General features: G+C 41.6%; 1 protein-coding gene across 1 annotated transcript; it reads right to left on the bottom strand.

Moving 5' to 3' along the window:
* Window positions 1-3730: 3730 nt before the first annotated feature.
* On the bottom strand, window positions 3731-17111 carry LOC138192626 (basic helix-loop-helix transcription factor scleraxis-like). Its single transcript, XM_069140151.1, has 3 exons — window positions 16038-17111; window positions 15453-15669; window positions 3731-4481 (listed from the first exon to the last, which is right to left on the bottom strand). The coding sequence occupies exons 1-3, from the start codon at window positions 16484-16486 to the stop codon at window positions 4443-4445; spliced, it is 705 nt and encodes a 234-aa protein (XP_068996252.1). The 5' UTR covers window positions 16487-17111; the 3' UTR covers window positions 3731-4442.
* Window positions 17112-17839: the final 728 nt, after the last annotated feature.

The raw sequence follows: 17839 nt of genomic DNA on the forward strand, positions 1-17839 counted from the left end.
CAGAAGAGGACACCAGAGGAAACTTCTGCTCCAATGTCAACAGGAGGTCATGCTTCAGGAAAAGCACTGCTACCTATCCATCTTTAATTAATAGACCTTATTCAGCCGGGTACCATCAGAGCGTGAAAACATGGATGAATTGGAAAAAAAAACAGGAAGTGCTTCTGTCTCCTTCACTGATTCTCATGTTATGACAGTTGAGAAATGTAGAAATAACTTGTTTATGTTTTTGACAGAAGGTCTGAGAGCCTGTCCAGACAATTATTTTTTGTGAAAGTACTTAAAACTGTGATGGTTGATTTGTGAATTCCAACCTCTATGTTCAGTTTCCTACTTCCCAGGGTAGAGCTGAGGCCGATACTCTATAAAGCCAGACACTTATTAGAGATACATGTGTTAATAATTCCATATGTGACTGTTCACGTAAAGAGCTGCTTTTATCAGTATTTTTACACACATACTGTATTAACACTAGTGGCTCAGAGGATTTTGTGAGTTGTGAGATGAGTCACCCAGAGGTCCCCTCATTTAACCATGTTAGCATCTTGAAGCTCATTGTTTTGGTTGTACAACTCACAACAGTCCAAGTTAGCAACTAGCTGCTGCACATAGCGGAGAATTCAGCAGTTTCAGAATATTTTTCTCAGGAGATGGTAAAAAAAAACTGAGCTAACGTGAGTTTTAATATTGGATTTATATTTGTTGGGTGGCCAGAAACTCAACAATGAATATTCCTCAGTGTGTGCTGGGTGTTAAATTGACAGTTGTTTGCCAAGTGCAAATCATATTGACCATTTTTTCACGAATCAATATTATGTTTGGAGGTTGCTGTACTGAACCAAAGTGGCCTGAAAAATCCACAACTTGTTTTCTTGCAATTTTGTTTTACTTCATAATACCGCAACCTTTTTAAAATACATTTTTAAACTAAAACTTTGACACTAAGTAGGTCATGTAGGGTCACTGTTTGTTAATCGAACAAACTAGTTGTAAGTTGTCATAAGAAATTTGACTTCCAAGCTGAGGAAGGCATCAGATGGGAGCCAGAACATAAGACAGACAGCCTGTAGCTCACAACACTGTGGTATCTTTTTCTTTAAACAGGGATTATAAATAAACACATCTCTAGTTAGTTTTTTTCCATACCTAAGCCGTCACTGTGTTCTGCCAGATATCAGTCATATTCCCACTAAATCCAATTTATCTAAATCGTCTTCAGGCTGCTTCCCACAGCCCTCTGGCATCGGTGCCAACTAAAACCGCACAAACGCTGGGACAAAAGCTGCTTTTTATTACTTCAGCTATCGGTATTCACACGCCAGATTTCCATGGGGGCATCCTCGTCAGACCGTTATATTGATAATAAGAACCAGTCGATCTTCCAACCTCCGGTTCACCTTGATCCAAAACCGCCCACTAAAATACGGCACAGCAGTTTGCCCTCTCAGCTGATCTGTTTCATCAATGTGAAACACAGAGATCATTAGACAGCTAAGCTATATCACAGATCTTCCTGCTTAGCAAGAGTGTGCGCATGCGAGCGTGTGCACACCCATTCATACAGTGCGTCCATCTATTTGTGCATATGTAAGTTCATCTGCACACAAGTGTGTAAATGGTCATCTGCGTGTGTGTGTTAAATTGTGTGTAGGCGTACAGGGGGAACCTGATCTGGTCTGTGTGGGAGGAACCGGTTCCTTTTTCCCCCTCTCCACTGCTCAGACAGACGGCCTGCTAGAGAGATCAGACTCTCAGACTAACTGGACCAGAAGTCATTAGGACACACTAGACACACAGCGCTTTTTTAAAAAGCTATTGCTTCCTTTTAAAAAAAAAAAAAAAAAAATCTCAGCAGTAAGATTATCTACGTTTCATCGGCTCATAATAGGACGAGGTTCTTTTAAACAAGTCGCATGGCGCTTTTCAAATCTTTGTCTCAGGAACCAGCGAGCAGCAGGGACCGTTTATACAGACTGTGTCCTGAGATTTTGTATTTTGTTTCTCTGTGCTACATTTTTTTTTAGGAAAGCTCCGGCCCTTGAGTTTAAGGGCACTTCAGGCATGAAACATCAGAACTGCATTTTGTCTCTGGTATAAGCGATTCTCCAGTGGATTTTGCAGCTATTTCTAGTTTAGATTATGAATTAAACTTTTGCTTTCTGAAAGACTTCTTGAGGCATACTATAAATTTTGAACCTATATCATTCATTGTAGTCATAAATTTCAATTTACACCTTTCCCCTTCGTCACCTTTGTGAATTATTTCATTAACGTGAGTGTCCTCTAGATGACATCTCTCTGAGGACATATTAACTCAAAAAAAACACCTGCAAGTGTTCAGTGCTGTTTATAGTTTTGGGGTGTTTGTGAGATGACACACGCAATAAATCAGCTTTGTTTTTCAGCACCGTTTCCACTAAAAACTGTCTTTTGGCAACGCAATGTGACATTTGAATTTTTGTTGGTTGTTTTTTTTCACCAGCCACTTGTCACATTGTAGGAAAAAGCTTCATAATTGGCACCTCAGTTTCAGAAACAGCTTGTTAGCGCTGCTAAAAAATTATTTGGGAAAAGCACACCAGTGGAGCACAGCGGTTCGCCTCCATTAAAAGAACGGCTCATTTACATTTCACTTAATGGCGGAAAATGGCTTGAGAAACACTGCTGTTATGTGGTGTTAAAATGAACCAGGACACCAGGCACATTAACAGATTGCTAATACTCCTGAGGCAAGATCACACTAAGAACACTTTAAGGTAGCCACAACTTTTGGTTTTCCTTGGGAATGTATTTGCAGTGTCTGTCTATATCTACTGTATCTCTATTTAAACAAGTGATTATGAACTATAGGAAAAAGCCTTAAAGAAGGTATATCAGAGCTCATGGCATTGGGGAAGAGAAAAGTAGGCAGAGGAGCAAAAAAAAAAAAAAAAAAAAGGCAATATGACAATGCGCTTAAAAAAAAGGAAGGGCGGCATTCCAGGCTGCTAATGCCCGGATCATTTCCCATCAAGGCTTCGGACAGACTTAGAGAGTGGAAGAGATGCTGAATGAAAGTGATGAAGGTGAGACAGAGTGAGAAAAAAGTAGATAGGACAGTAGAAAATATAAGAAAAAAAGAAGATGAATGGATGGATCAACAGATAGACAGACAGAAAAGGTAAGGAGAAAGTAAGCACTGTGTGCCTAAACACACTGGAAAGCCATCACCAACCAGAGTCTGGCCAGTGGCACTCCAGGGAAAAGAGAGGAAGAGCAGAGGAGGAGAGGAGAGAACAAGCATGTGGAAAGGTAAAGAAGAGGACAGCGAAGGGACAAAGGCAGATGTCCAAGCAGCCGTACCTGCAGATTCAATTTTGCTGGGTTTTTTCCGCTCTCTCTCCCTTCTCCTCGCCCTTTCCTCTGCTCTTTAAACCTTTGTCGGCCTCATCTTCTAAACCTTTTCGTCTCTGTCTGCTCTGATCTCTGGTCAGCACAACAGCACACTGACTAAAACTCCAGTCCTCCAGATAAGAAGAAAGAAAACAAATGAGAGGATGCACGTGAGAAAGAAAGAGAGTGAGACAAAGGTATAAGCATTAATTATGCTCGCTTAAAGCTTAGTGTGGTGCTTCGTTGGTGAAAGACGAAACACCTCTTCAAAGTTAAAGTATATTAAACAACCATTTTGTGTTAGAATATGTCTGTAGCTGCACAGTGGAAACCTTTATATTGTTTATTGGTTGGAGCTGGCATGAAGTAGGACACGATTTGAGAGTACAATCTGCTGAAAACACCAACAACATGTAAATAAAATCTACTTCCAGATATACAAACAATTTATTGGTCATCTTGAGTTATTTCCCACTTTCTGAAATGATTGTTAGAAATAACCAATAAGTTCCAGCACTTTTTAGGATGCCATAAACTGTCAATAGTCAATGTTTATACCTTAAAAACAATGCACAAAAAATGCCATATGCCTGTTAAATAACATTGTTTCATTATATAATGTCACATAAATATACATTTATATTTCAGTTTACACATTAATAACACACAGCTCTTGATGAATACAAATGTGTGGGTGTTGTGTGTGTTTTCTGATCATGTGCCATAAGGTCTTTAGATCTCTAAGCAAAGAGTCACTAAACAATTCAGGAAAAAGTCTCTTATACGTGTTCTTGATGGTCTTGACAGAAATGTGAGTACTTTGCGAGTACTTTTGAACTTCTAAAAACGGTAAAAATGTAAGAAAAAAAAAAAAAAAAAAAAAAAGTTCTTGTAAAGTGATACAAAAAGTAATCAAAAGTTCCTTGAAAAGTCCAGGAAGTGCCATAGAAGTCCTTCGAAAGTCTTTGACATGCATCACAAGTCTGGTTCGTCTTCAAGTTGCAGTAAAAATCACTAAAGGCACTGTCAACGTGGTGAGCGTTTTGTCCGTGTGGTTCGGGTCCTCATTGTTAGCTTCTGATGGCCGTCTTCCTGTCTCTGTCTTTGTTCTGCAAGAGAAAAAAAAAAACAACGTCTCAAATGATCAGGGATTTAACACCGACATCGATTTGAAGAAACACTTTGGATTTTACTCTCTTGTCCAGAATCAGACAGGAGGACTGACACGGTACAAATGAAGCTGGAGACAGCTTGGCTTAGCAGGAACACTGGAAACAACTAGATTTTGTTCCTTTTTCCACCGGGCCAGGCTAGCTGTTTTCCCCCTGATTCCAGTTTTTATGCTAAGCTAAGTTAGCTGGCTGCTGTATGTAGTTTCACATTAAATGCAGCAACAATATAGGGTTTGGTCCTCAGATGTAACTGGAAGATAAGAAGTTTGACTGTGACAAATAAAATTAGGTCATTTAAGACATGTCAGAAGCTTTTTCTAGTTTCATAAACTCTAAAGTAGAACACATGTACTTTACTTTGCATTTATATATACTTTATTTAAACTGATAAGCACATTGCTTTGTAAAGCTCCTTAAGGGGCACAGCAAGTTTTCAACCATTACGCTCTTCAAATATTTTTTAACAAGGAAATAAAACTGCTGCACTTGATGTAAACCCTTCACTATAGAGTCATAAAATTACACTCTCATTCCCAGGGCATCAAATGCTGTTGTTTTGTTAAAGCAACTGGTGTCAGTGTGATACACACTAAGCGCCATTTGGCCTTCGCACTGTGACCATCTGGGTCAAAGAGGGAGGTCATGTCACGGAGTCGTGTCACCAAGTGTGACAACGTCCACATAGGGAGGAGCTGAGGTGAAGAAACAGTTGAGAGCTACGTGTGCGAGTCCGGGAGAAAGAAAACGTCGGTGTGAATTTCTTAAGTAATTTAACAAACATAATGTCTGTACGGTACTTATGTAAAATGTATTATTTCAACCCAAACCATGATCTTTGCCCGACCCTAACCATGTAGTTTTAGGTGACTAAACCTGAGGGACCTTTGCCTGTATGTGACACCAAGAGGCTGTTAAAAACCAGCTGTGATGAAAACGGGTTTAAAAAAAAAAAAAGAGTAGCACCCATTATGGGAATGCAGTAGATACTGTTTTACTGCCATCACTGACACAGTGAATTAAAGTGGTTTTGAATGTACTCTGCTTCCAGTTATTGAGAAAGTAAATCAGCCTTAGCAGTAAACTCACATAAACACAGTCTGTACAGCAGCACGCAACATTAGTTGTTGTTGTTGCAGAGAGCAATTAGCGTTTCTTTAATTCTGTTGGAGTGACATCCTGAGCTGATTTATGACAGCAGAGCACCACGATATGCTTCTCATTTATCTGAGATATCAGAGGCGAGAAGCCTTGATTTCCTGGCTGGTGAGGAGACTTTCTCTATCTGGCCAGGAAAATAACATCACTTTTTCCCTCTTCACCTAACCTCTTCTCTGCTCACTTCTCAGGCCATCCACCACTGGCTTTTCAAGCAACAGTCAAGGGACTTTGTTGAACACACCATTGAGTGATATGCAACACACATCATCTCTGCCTTGGTCAATACTTTTCAGCGCTGACGTTTCAAAGATTAACTCATAGCTGACAAATGATCTGAAGTGAACTTCATTTCTGGTTGCCTTTCACTGAAAAACATGTAAAAAAAACAAAACACTTTCTCACCAGAGTTTAGGCTAAATTAAAGGCATTCCTGTCCTGTGCTGACTTCTCTCTCCCCCTCATATCATCTCAACTGATCCTCTCTGCTGCCGCCCTCGCCTTCCTCTCATCAGCCGAACACCTGTTACACATTTCCTGTCAGACGGAGCACAAGGTGTAGGTGTTTGGAAAAATCCGCTTGACTGACATCAACAAAGGTGGGTAGGTGTTTGGAAGAGTATCAGGTGGTAATGAGAGAATGAGATCATAGGATTTTGGACAGGAATCGATCCTCCCACTGATTGAGGGGAAGATGAGGAGACACAGAAACTATTATAGTCGATCCCTCCTCCAGCTGGACGGAGTTGGATCATTATTAGATTGTAATTGAATCGTTACCATCACTGGACATGAACTATTACCAAGTAGTCTGTGAGTGCAAAAGTATGAGCAAACCGCATCATTTAGTTCCTATTTCCAGAAGTAATTAAATGTAGATTATGTGGTCTTTACAACAATATCCTTCTAGCATAACATAATTCTGAAACAACATCAAACAGTAAATGTCAGGTTTTATCAGTTTCTGAGCCAAATATTTCATCCTTATTGAGTGTTTTTTTTCATGTTTTTTTAGGCCAATGCTGCGTCCAAAATCCTTCACTATTCACCATAGAGTCCATCACGTAGTGTCGACCATTATAGGAATTTTCTAGTTGAAGTTATAATGTGTGCTGCAACTTGTCTCCTCTAAATCACACTGATCTAATTTACTCATTTACGACACCAAAAAGGTTTTTGGCGAAAACTACGACGATGCTGTCTGCATTATGTTTTACAAACGTCGTTAAACATGGTGAGAGTAAAGCCATTAAGTGCAGTGTTTATTTAACATTTGACCGTAACCTTGGTCTTTTCCAAACCTTAACGAAGTGTTTGTGTTGCCTGAACTTCATCATACACAGAGCGTAGGACACAAATAACTGCGTCCACAGCCAGCTGCTGCACCCTGTATGATCCTATCACCTCCTATCGCCTCCTCTCACCTCCTATCACCTCCTCTCACCTCTTATCACCTCCTATCACCTCCTATCACCTCCCAACAAATTCCTCACGGAGGTTAATCGCTGCATTTTCTTCGTAAAGTTGTTCAGGCCAGTAAATCTACTTCCGACAGCAATTACTTTAAAAACATAGTCGAGAGGGTTGCAATGAAGAACCCCATAACTTAAAACTTGCAACCATCATGAAAGACTGAAACAAAAAGGCTGTCCAAAATTGTTTGTAATTTTTTGCCATCTGACACGATATAATGTCTGCGTCCAAATTTCTCTTCATTTGTGAGGAAAAGTTTCACACCCAGCCTGGAAATCTTCGACCTCACTACTGCATTGCGGTTATTGTGCTTGCTCCCAACTCAAACTATCGAGCTGGACGACAACAGCGCAGCCAGCCACTCTGGTGTTTGTTGGAAAGCACTGTGGAAAACTGTAGGTATTTATCAGTGCACGGAAAAGTACTTGAGGCAGGTTAGAGAAACATGACAAATTTCACTTAGAAACCTGTGCGTGAAAACTGGATGATTTAGCAAATTACATCAAATTACAATGGGATCAGTAAGAGCCAGCCCACGTGCTCCGGTTTAGGAAGCACAGCTGTGGCTGGTGAAGGTGGTTTAGCTGGAGTGGGACTGGTTCAGTCAAAACAGGGGGGTGGTGGGGGCTTTCAGGCCGGCCTGGTAGTCAAAACAATCTCCTGAAGACTAATAGGGCATGGCTGGATGACATCTCTGCTCTCTCTTCTCTCTTTCCAAACACACACACACACAGACATACCAGTGAATTCCCAGAGGGGCGATTTGTCCGACACTAATATGATTACCTGACGATGTTTACTTTAGATACGATATGATGATATTACCACACTGGAACAATATTATTGCACTATCAAGGCAAACATAGACTCCCTTAACCGTAATATGAAGACAGTAAACATATTCTTCACGACATCTTATCAAGTCTTCAAACTCGAGCTCTAATATTGTTTTTCTGAAAATCAACCCGGCTGTTCCTTTACCTATAACTGAGGATTTTCCGTGCACTTTTTTCTCTTTTTTTTTTCCTGTGTTAAGCTGTTCTGTCAAATACAAACATCTAATTTAGGTCCTGGCCGCATGAGGACAGGAATGACTGGTTGGAAAAAATAATTCCACTTGGGTACCGGCCCGCGATCGTATAAGGAGAATGGTATTTAACCATGAAATGAAAACGGCTAATATTCCTTTAGTTTATCGAGTGAAAGTATGCGAGTGTGCGTCAGTGCCTCCAGTGGCTTATAGAAGCTGCAATTACCCTCATACATGACCATCGATTAATAAATAACACATTAAGACATTTAAACTACGCTAACGAACGCAGCGAATGAGCCACAGTCGGCCATTATGTGGCTTGGACACATCGCAACGTCATGTTCACTGTGCGCCCCTAATAAGCATCCTGACGGCTTCTGAAAGAGACTTGATCAATGTGAGATTGCCTAATCAGATGCATCTCACACCAGGCAGCCACACATGTATTTAATCATTCCCACGTTTTATTAATCTGCTATAATGACTCCAGAACAATCCCGACTTCATTTTCATCGGTCTCGCATGACTTCATCCTACTACATTTTGCACTAACCATCGCTTTATCATCACTGCAAAGATGTCCACTCTGAAACAGCCAATATGTCATTAGCTTCTGTAGATATACACAATTCAAACTGCCAATCTTTGCCTCTCTCTGTGTTGTAGATCTTTCTGGCCGGCTCAGCTTTCTGTAGTTTTGTTTTAATTTGCTCGGTGAGCAGCCCTCTCCCCGGAGGCCAAATGACAACAGAATGATAGTTTTGCTAATAGATTTTGTTAGTTATCTGACCCGACTTCTTCTGTCTGTGTTAAATTAGGGTTTAACTGCTTCCATCTGGGCTGAACAGGTCCACAGTCCCACACAAAGCCAGGCTTACACACACACACACACACACACACACCCCCGAACGTGGGTAAGAATATATTAAAATATTGCCTGCGGTATATCAGCTGCCTTCGATGCACCTCATTAGCATAGCTCGAAATGAGAAGCAAACAGGCAAAGCTGCTGCTCATGAGACACAAAACATTAACTCAGAGTCAACACCGGCATTATCAGCAATTGAGGGTAATTTAGTCTTCATCTATGACCTTGAAACGTTAACGTTCACAAAAGTGACGTAATGCTTTTTCCAGTGAAAACAGACTAATATCCAAATAACTGTAAAAACCGCAGTCATTAGTGCGGCCTGCACATGTCCCATGCATGCATTTAAGCTCTCTTTAGGTGCACGGTTCATTTGATCTCTATAAAGAAGCAAAGTGTAGTTTCAGCACGGTCGAAAACCAACTGTCCAAAGTGCAGGATAAATAGCTAAGTTGATTATCCCGCTGAGTCGCTGGCTATTTCTCTCTCTCTCTTTCTCCCTGTTTCCACAACTTCCTGCACACCATTAGTTCAGAAAGTGTTGAAAGCACAGTCGTGATCCAGAGCTCCTTAACTAAGTGATCATATGAGGGTTTTTTTTTTATTTTTTTATTTTTTTTTAGGGCTGTCTAGAAAGAAGCGGTGAACGGCCGTCTGGTTGCAGCGACGAGAAAAAACCCGAAGAGGTAAAATGAAATGCTTTTGATAAAAGTCTCTGAGTGTGGTGCGAGTGCGTGTCCACATGTGTGTCTATGTGTCATTTGTGTGGGTGTGAGTGTAAGCAGGGAGGGCGTTTCACAGAGAGCGGTTTCCAGGCTCCTTTAACATCACCATCAAAGCCCAACGTCAATGTGTTTCTAATAGCAGCAGCTGAATTAAACACTGGCTGCACAGCCTCAGCAGAGGATAAATCATTTACAGAACAATTAGCTCATTTGTTGCTCTGCTCTGTACTGCCAATGACTTCCAGACACAGAGAGCCAGCCAGTGTGTGGGTGTGTGTGTGTGTGTGTGTGTCTGTGAAAGTCTACTGTATACGTGTACGTACACTCACATCCATCTTACACAAAAACGCATACAAATCTTCACTATCTGTGTCCCTCTTACACACAAATACACACACGTAACATTAAGTTGCTCTCACACACACAAACAGACAAACACAAGTCTGTCTCCAGAGAAGTTTCACTGCCACTGTTTCCATCCACCCACTAAAATCATCACATAAAAGTTTTACAGCAGCCTTGATGTAAATTAAAACTGTTTATGCTGTTAACAACAGTATATAGCTTTTGATATGTTTGCTGTTTTTGGTTAATTTATACATTTCATTTTAATTTAAAAAAAAAATTCCAAATATATCTGTCAAGTCAAAATTAACTCTGGGCTGTGCCATAAATTGCTCACAAACTCATCTAAATTTAACCATTTCAAAAGAAGCAATGCTCCATTTACAGCAACCACACCATAAGCACCACGGTAGTTATATTTCGGCCCGATTTTTTTTATTTTGTTTCCAAACACGAGGCTTCTTTTCATTCATCAAACGAGACGCTTTAAAAATTCAAATATTGGAAAATGTTTGGATGTGTCACATCCAGCTTAAAAGGAAAAAGTTCTGCATGATTGCTGTTATTGGCAGGTGAGCTGCCATCTCTGTTTACGCTTGCCATTGAAATGAATTGACCCTCTCGCTGCATCGGGCCAAAAGAAATAAGCCACAGTTGCGGAAGAAGCTGTAAAATTGCGCTGGGGCCTACAGACAGAAGCAGACAGATTAGCACATTTAAAACGTGACGTATCAGAAAATTACTGAATAAACACCATCTCAACATTATTTAGTCACGCTGCAGTCGTACTTCTTCGACAGCACAAATAAATATATAATTAAATGTAACTGTAGGCAATCAAGACGGCAGATTTCAAGGTCATTACAGGTGACCTCTTCCAGGTACAGACTGAATATAATAAAGCCCCGATGATTAAAAAAAAAGCCTAAGTTGTGCAGTATTCGTGTTATATGTTGAGTGCAGGCACCTGACAGTTACACTGACAGCAGAGGGAGAGAGGCCTTGCACAGGATATCTGCATCAATCAACCAGACAGCCCAGGGATTTAAACAGCGCTCAGCTCACCTCCGTCCTCCATCCTCAGCCCTGTACATCTCATTTACAGATGTAGCCACATCAGGAGTGTTACCCTTTTTTTTACTGCAACTATCAAAGGCACCCGTATGCAAAGGCTGCGCTCCAGTATGTCCACGCCAGACTGCTGCTGCTGCTCCACCCCACACGGCTTTTGAGAAGTCACATTTTATCATGATATATTTGAATGATTCAAGAATGGCTTGGCCTTTGATCAAAAGATACCGAGTACGAATGTCCCTCAGTACGTGGCTGTACCTGACAAAACGTAGTCCCACTCAGTAAAAAGCATTTAGTGCAGAGGAATAGAATTTGTTTTGTGATCACCAGAATAAAAAGCTCTTCAAAATGCCCCACGAGAAAAAAAAACCTTACGTTTAGGGCTTTAGGTTACACGGAGATGAGATTTTTTTTCCTGACAAGCCTCTGAACCTCTCCACAGTAGAAACAATGTATACCTGTCCTAAGGCAACTGCTTATCTCCAAATTCATAGTGAGTTTGGAATTTTTCAGATAAATGAAGGATGAAGAGTTTATTCGAGGGTTAAGAAAATGATTCTTTAGCTGAAGAAACATTTAAAAAGCTGTTGGATGAGCTGAAAATGTTTTGACAACAGGCCTGTTCTTTTGCGCTCTTGAAAAGTTGACGCTTGGCGATACAAGATTTTCAAAATACAGCGACAATAAGATGTATTTAATCATTTTCTATTTGAGTTGAAAAATCCCCCTCCTAGAACAAGAAGATAACAAATAATAAATAATAAATCCTTCACTTGTATGAAACCCATTTTAAAGCTCTCTAAAACATGAGCACGAAGCCACAGATCATGAAATCACATCACTATCCGCCCGAATATGTAACCTGCACTGGTTTAGCACTCTGTGAGCAGTAGTCATTACTAACAAGACTGTTTGTTTTGAAACGGTTATATTGTACACGCACATAATAAGAGGAAATGACCGTATACTTTTCTCACTTTCACCCTCTCCTCCATTGGAAATGAGTGTAACTGAAGCGGCTGCTCTAAGCAGACCTGACAGCTGTGATGAACCTCAATGACCATAAAAACATACAAAGAGCACACTCAGGACACAAAGTCTCATTTTACCTCCACAATCGTTTCCTCTTTGTAATCACCAGCTCTGATTCTGCCCTTTAGCCCACTTAAACGCACTACAGCCACTTTTCCAGGGAAAGTGAAATGTTTTCAGGTCCTGCCAATCACAGTTAACCATTTCTATGCCAGGTGAACCTGCACAAACTTAATTTTTGTTTCTTAAAGGAACTTTCAAGGTAAGAACGTCCAGTTCATTTAGCAAGTTTACAACAGGTTCAAAGAGGAGACAGGAGCTCTCAAACTGTGACACGTCTTTCACCATTTATCATCAATGTTCACTTCTTATTATAAAGTCTACTGCTCTGCATGTCTCAATGTAGAGGGAGGAGGAACAGAGACGGTAAGTGGTGGAGATTTTCTGTATTTTCCTAACAATTAATCCCATTAAAGACCAAAACCAACAATGAATCAATCCCACTAACAAGTAGTGTGCTTGTATCCAAAGTTCAATATTTAATTCCACTGTCAAAAAAAAAATATCACTGAGTCGCCCTGATGCACTGAGCAGCAGCTTCCATCATTATGGATTTATTTGAGCATTTTGTACTTAGTTTTAAGATGTGTATGTTCAATGTTGGTGTCTCTGGTGGTTGTGTTGTGAGTAGCTGCCGTTTCAAAACAATTTCCTGTAAGGATCAATAAAGTATCTATCCATCTATCTAATGAAACTTGCGCTCTATGGCCAGAGACTTCTGCCAGCTGAGCTGGCTAACTTCTGGTTTAGCTTCATCCTAACTTGAATGTGGATAACCTGCAGCTCTTCAAAACTTTCCAAAGGTTAGCCCAAATTATAGTGGATCAAATCCTGCTGGTGCGATGAGTCATTTCATGGGGATTGTGATGACTTTTATTTAATTTATCCACAATGAATCGATTGTTTTACAGCTGCAACAGTAGAGATCCAATTTGAACTGCCAGTAATGGCTAGTTTTGGTGCTGCATTTAAAAGACACGGTGAAGTACTATCACATTGTTGGTTTGGCTCTTGTTCATGGGTTTAGATCATCGTAAATATCAAGCTCAACACAAACCTTTTATTTTCCATGTCAGCGGTTCAAGAGGAATTCAAAAAGCTAATTAACTTTCCTTTAACTGGACCTTTGAAGAGTTTATATTTTTTTTGTCAAACATAAAAGTTGCTCTAAATGTACCTGCATTTTTTTGAGACAGACTTTTCGCTCCTTTTGCACAAATCTTAATAAAATTTAACGTTTGGGAAAGTCAACCGAGGGATAATTAAGAGACAATGACTTTCACGTGTGCTCACCTCATCAGTGCACCACGCCGAGTACGTTTGGTATAATTCACAACACACACGAGAGCATAGGGAGACTCTTCATTGATCTAATGGGAAACAGCAGAATGTGACTGACAGTAAGTAACACAGACTTAGTCAAAGTGTCTGTGTTTGAGTGTTTTGACATGAGAAAGTTTCCACATTGTTTTCTGCCCAGCATGCATTTACAGGTCGGTCCTGAGTGTGCAGCGGTGAGTTGACAGCAGTAGATAGTATTACACAGCTCCTACTGACAGCTCCGACCTCCACCAGGCTGATCGATATGAACAGAGGTCGCAGGGGGGCACGAGTTGAGGAGGGCAGAGTGAAACCAAATGAAATGAGTGTGAGGATGAAGGAGGATGAGAATAAAAATGAAGAAGGAGAGAGAGAAGCAAAGAGAAACGAAGACAGAGGGGACAGAACCAGACAGGTTTCAGACTGGTTATCTCCCAGCTGAGGGCGTCTGGGTTGAGACACCGAGGACGTCTAGGCTTTCACTCGCAGAAGTTCAGAGGGGAGGCGGGAGGGGGGAGACTCACACTGCTGAGACTCAGGTTATCCCCCAGCTAAAGGGTCTCTGGGTTTAGACACTGAGGAGGGTATTAGCTTTCACACACTGCTGGGGTAACGGGGGAGTCTGCCAGATGTCAGCTCCTTACCCATAAATCCTGCTAAATGGGCAGCAGCTATAGGTTAGAGGGGGAAAGTTGAGTGGACGTCACCTCTCTATCATCTCCTGTGGTGTTTGTCAAAATCTGAGCCGGGGTCACATATATTTGATTTCACTCAGCTGATGTCAATTCTTCATCCCCTGTTATTTCTCATCAGGCCGATGACTTTTTTTTTATGGGAGAGTGTTCTTGATTATGTCAATTTCCTGTGGCGAATCAATCAAACATGAGCAGGAACGCCCACCGGGTGGCGTTCACCCCGTCTCTACCTGTGTTAAGGTGTAGATCAAGTGGAGGAAGGGTGAAAAAAGTGTCACTGAAATAAGAATTAAGATGGTTGTGACTTTGTCATGGCACAAAATATATTTAAATATGATCTGTTTTCCCAAACTGCTGCATTTTTCAAACCGGTACCGGTATTTTGTGTTATGACTGTGTTTCGGATGAACAGAGTAATTGCCAGTTACCAGCATGTGTATCTCAGGTCATTTCTTCAGCAGTTATGATTAAAACCTTCTCATATTCAGACTGACGTCAATACATTCTTGAAATTATACACATGGTTTTGGATGGATTTCATGGGCTCCCGGTCATAAATCTCTCTCGCTGCCTAAATACCCTTGTAAACTTTAAATTCATATTTTAAAAAGGAGAAAGAAAAAAATAAGCTCCATAGACAGGGTTAGAAACAACGGCCGTGCTCAGCTCTCTCTGAGCTCCTCTGACAGAAAAACAATCACTTCTGTGGACTGTAATATTCAACGATTTTCAGAAACCACCGTGAACTTTCAAGCCACCTGCTCGAGTAAAACTAACCCCCAACGGTACAATAATACGCAGTCCTTCACCCCAGAAGAGGACTTTAAAAGAGGTTCTGCTTTTAAAGTCCCTCGGGGCCAATCAGGCTTACAGGCACAGTCACTGATCTCAGGTCAGCTTTAAACACCAAACTAAACCTAAAGCACCAAACACTGTGTATGAACCGCTTGTTTTTCGATGTTATTTACTGTTTATTATTCTGGGAAAAACTCTCTGCGTGTACATTTCTTTTAAATTTTTTTCATATTTCCTTTTAAAAGAATGTGTTGATTGCCTGTTTTGTGAGAGGACTTACTGCATACACTGTTTGATTTCTCAAAATTACTGCTACTTTAACTTTTTGCTCACCATTTTCCTCTGGTTGCTGAGGCAGAAAGTACAGATGTGCTTGGGCTGAGCTGATTGGTCCGATCCTCGGTTGGGGGAGGAGCTGACGTGGAAGAACGGAGGTGAGGGGGCGTGGCACGGCTGTCCGTCGTGAAGCCCTTCACCCAGGAGCAACACGTTCCCCAGGTGGCTTATGTAGCTGCTGGCCAAGCGTAGTGTCTCGATCTTGGACAACTTCCTGTAAATATCAAAACATTTGTGGCATTAATTAAGAGCGAAATGTTTTAAAAGTGGAATTACAATTTATACAGTATTTAAAAATACAGTAAGGTACAACATTACAGCTTACAGAACACATAGACATGGATGTTAAATGTTTTGCCCGATTTAAGTTTGGAGTTAGCACTTCCTTCAGGCAAACTTTATATCCAACAAAACTATTATGTGCGAACTCAACTCATAATAACAAATAAAAAGTCAGTTTTAGATAGAAGGTCCAAAAAGAATAAAATAGTGATGAACTGAGTGCGTTGTCCAGAGCTTAGCTCCCAGATGGAAATCATTGCGTGTCATGTGTGCATCAGTGTGAGTAATGCAGCTCTGTACCTGTCTGCAGGCTCGGTGGGGATGAGTGTGCGCAGCGCTGTGAATGCTGTGTTGACAGAATTGGTGCGATCTCTCTCCCGTGCGTTGGCTGCGTTCCTCTGGCGACCCTCCCCGGGGGGAGATGAGCCCGGGGGGCCCAGCCTCCCCGCCATGTCTCCTACATCTACGCCTACGCCTAAGCCTAAGCCTAAGCCTACGCCTACGCCTACGCCGATCCCTCCGCCCCCGCCTCCCCCGCACAGCTTCCTCTTCCTGTTCACCTTGATGTGAAAGGCAGATGGGGACGAGGAGGACAGGCGGAAGGCAGCAGAGTTGGAGGAGTTGGCGGAGCGATCCTCGGAGCCCGACCCCTCGCTGCCGTTCTCATCATCGTCTTCAGAGAGGAGGGCGATGTCGCCGTACAAGAAGCGGCCTGCGGGAGGCGCCGTGCGCAGCATGGCAAATGTCATCTTCACGGCGACAATGTGACAGCTGCTGGTCAGTCCTGTGGAGACCTCCTTAAGACCAGGTGCTAGACGCTGAGGTTCAGCTGATAATGTTTGTTATCAGAAGCAGCTGAACAAAGTTTGTTGCGGTTGCCAACTGAAGGTGTCCACCAGTGTTGTTTACCCGAAACTTCTCTTCTTTACAAAAATTATTCAGCCATGTAAATCAGATGTTTCCCTTTTAAATCTAAATTAAGCAGGGTTTATAACTTCCCTTTACTGATAGTGAAGCATCAGCAAGTTGATCCCAAAGCAATGGTGAAAACAACTTGACCTCAGAGCTGCTGTGTCTCAGGTAGCTGCAGGATCGGGGTCCTTGTTTTTCTCTCCTGGTTTTCACAAAAACGCTTCACATCCCAAAGATCTGTTTTCTCCTTCAGTTATTCCTTTGGAATAAAAGAAAATTTATGAAGACATGTTGCCCTCTTTTTCTTTACTTCTCTGGACTTAATTCTTTGTTTCTGTATTTGTCTGTTTCAATCCCAAAAGCCAAACTACCAAAAACTACTCTGCCAGCAGCTTCAGTGTCTCTTGGTCTCTATTGGTCTCTGTCTCCGTCTTTCTCCCTCCCTCTGCCTCTCCGCTCCACGTGTGCCTGCAGTCTGAGTGTTTCCGTCTGTCTCTGGTCTTATAGCCAGTGGGAGGGCCGAAGGACTGCCCTGCTCCTCCCTCTGAGCACTCAGGGTCCCTCGGCTGCAGTCTAGAAGCAGGCCAGAGAGACCGGAGGCAAGAGGCTAACCATCAGCAGGAGTTTGTTTTGGCTGCACGCTGATGTGTTCCAGAGGAAATCCACCCTAAAATACAATTTGCATCACCCGCAGAGCCCTCTGAAACTCACATTCCTATCAAAATGACAGGTCAAATTCTGTCGTCTGACAGCAATAACAAAGGAGGATCTTGGAAAATTAATCCATTTCAAGGTTTAGTCTTGTTTTTCTGCAAAAATCTGACCAAACTGTGTGAACTCAGTTGTTTAACTATGTCAGAGGCCAGTTCTTTGCATAACAAATACTTTGATCAAATTATTTAAAGGAATTTCCTCTGTGATATTTTGTTTTCATGTTCTCACATGGATCAATTGTGCTTCCAAAAAAAAGCTTTCTCCTTCAAGTTTTTACGTTTTACAGAGCTCAGTGATTTTTCCTATTGTCTGCCGTTTACCTGACAGAACAGGCTACCAGCGAGAGGTAAAACTGGGACAAAAATTAACGTTTTGTTCAACCGCTTCCTTAATAGGAATAAGCTGTGAAGCTTAAGTGAAGTAAGAGTTTGCGTCCCCTTTCTTTCCCTGCGGTCTGCAGCTGCAGAGCTGGAAGC

This window comes from Embiotoca jacksoni, unplaced genomic scaffold (assembly GCF_022577435.1).
Source record: "Embiotoca jacksoni isolate LCO1_2020_lvr unplaced genomic scaffold, fEmbJac1.0.p SCAF_11, whole genome shotgun sequence".
NCBI lineage: Eukaryota > Metazoa > Chordata > Actinopteri > Embiotocidae > Embiotoca > Embiotoca jacksoni.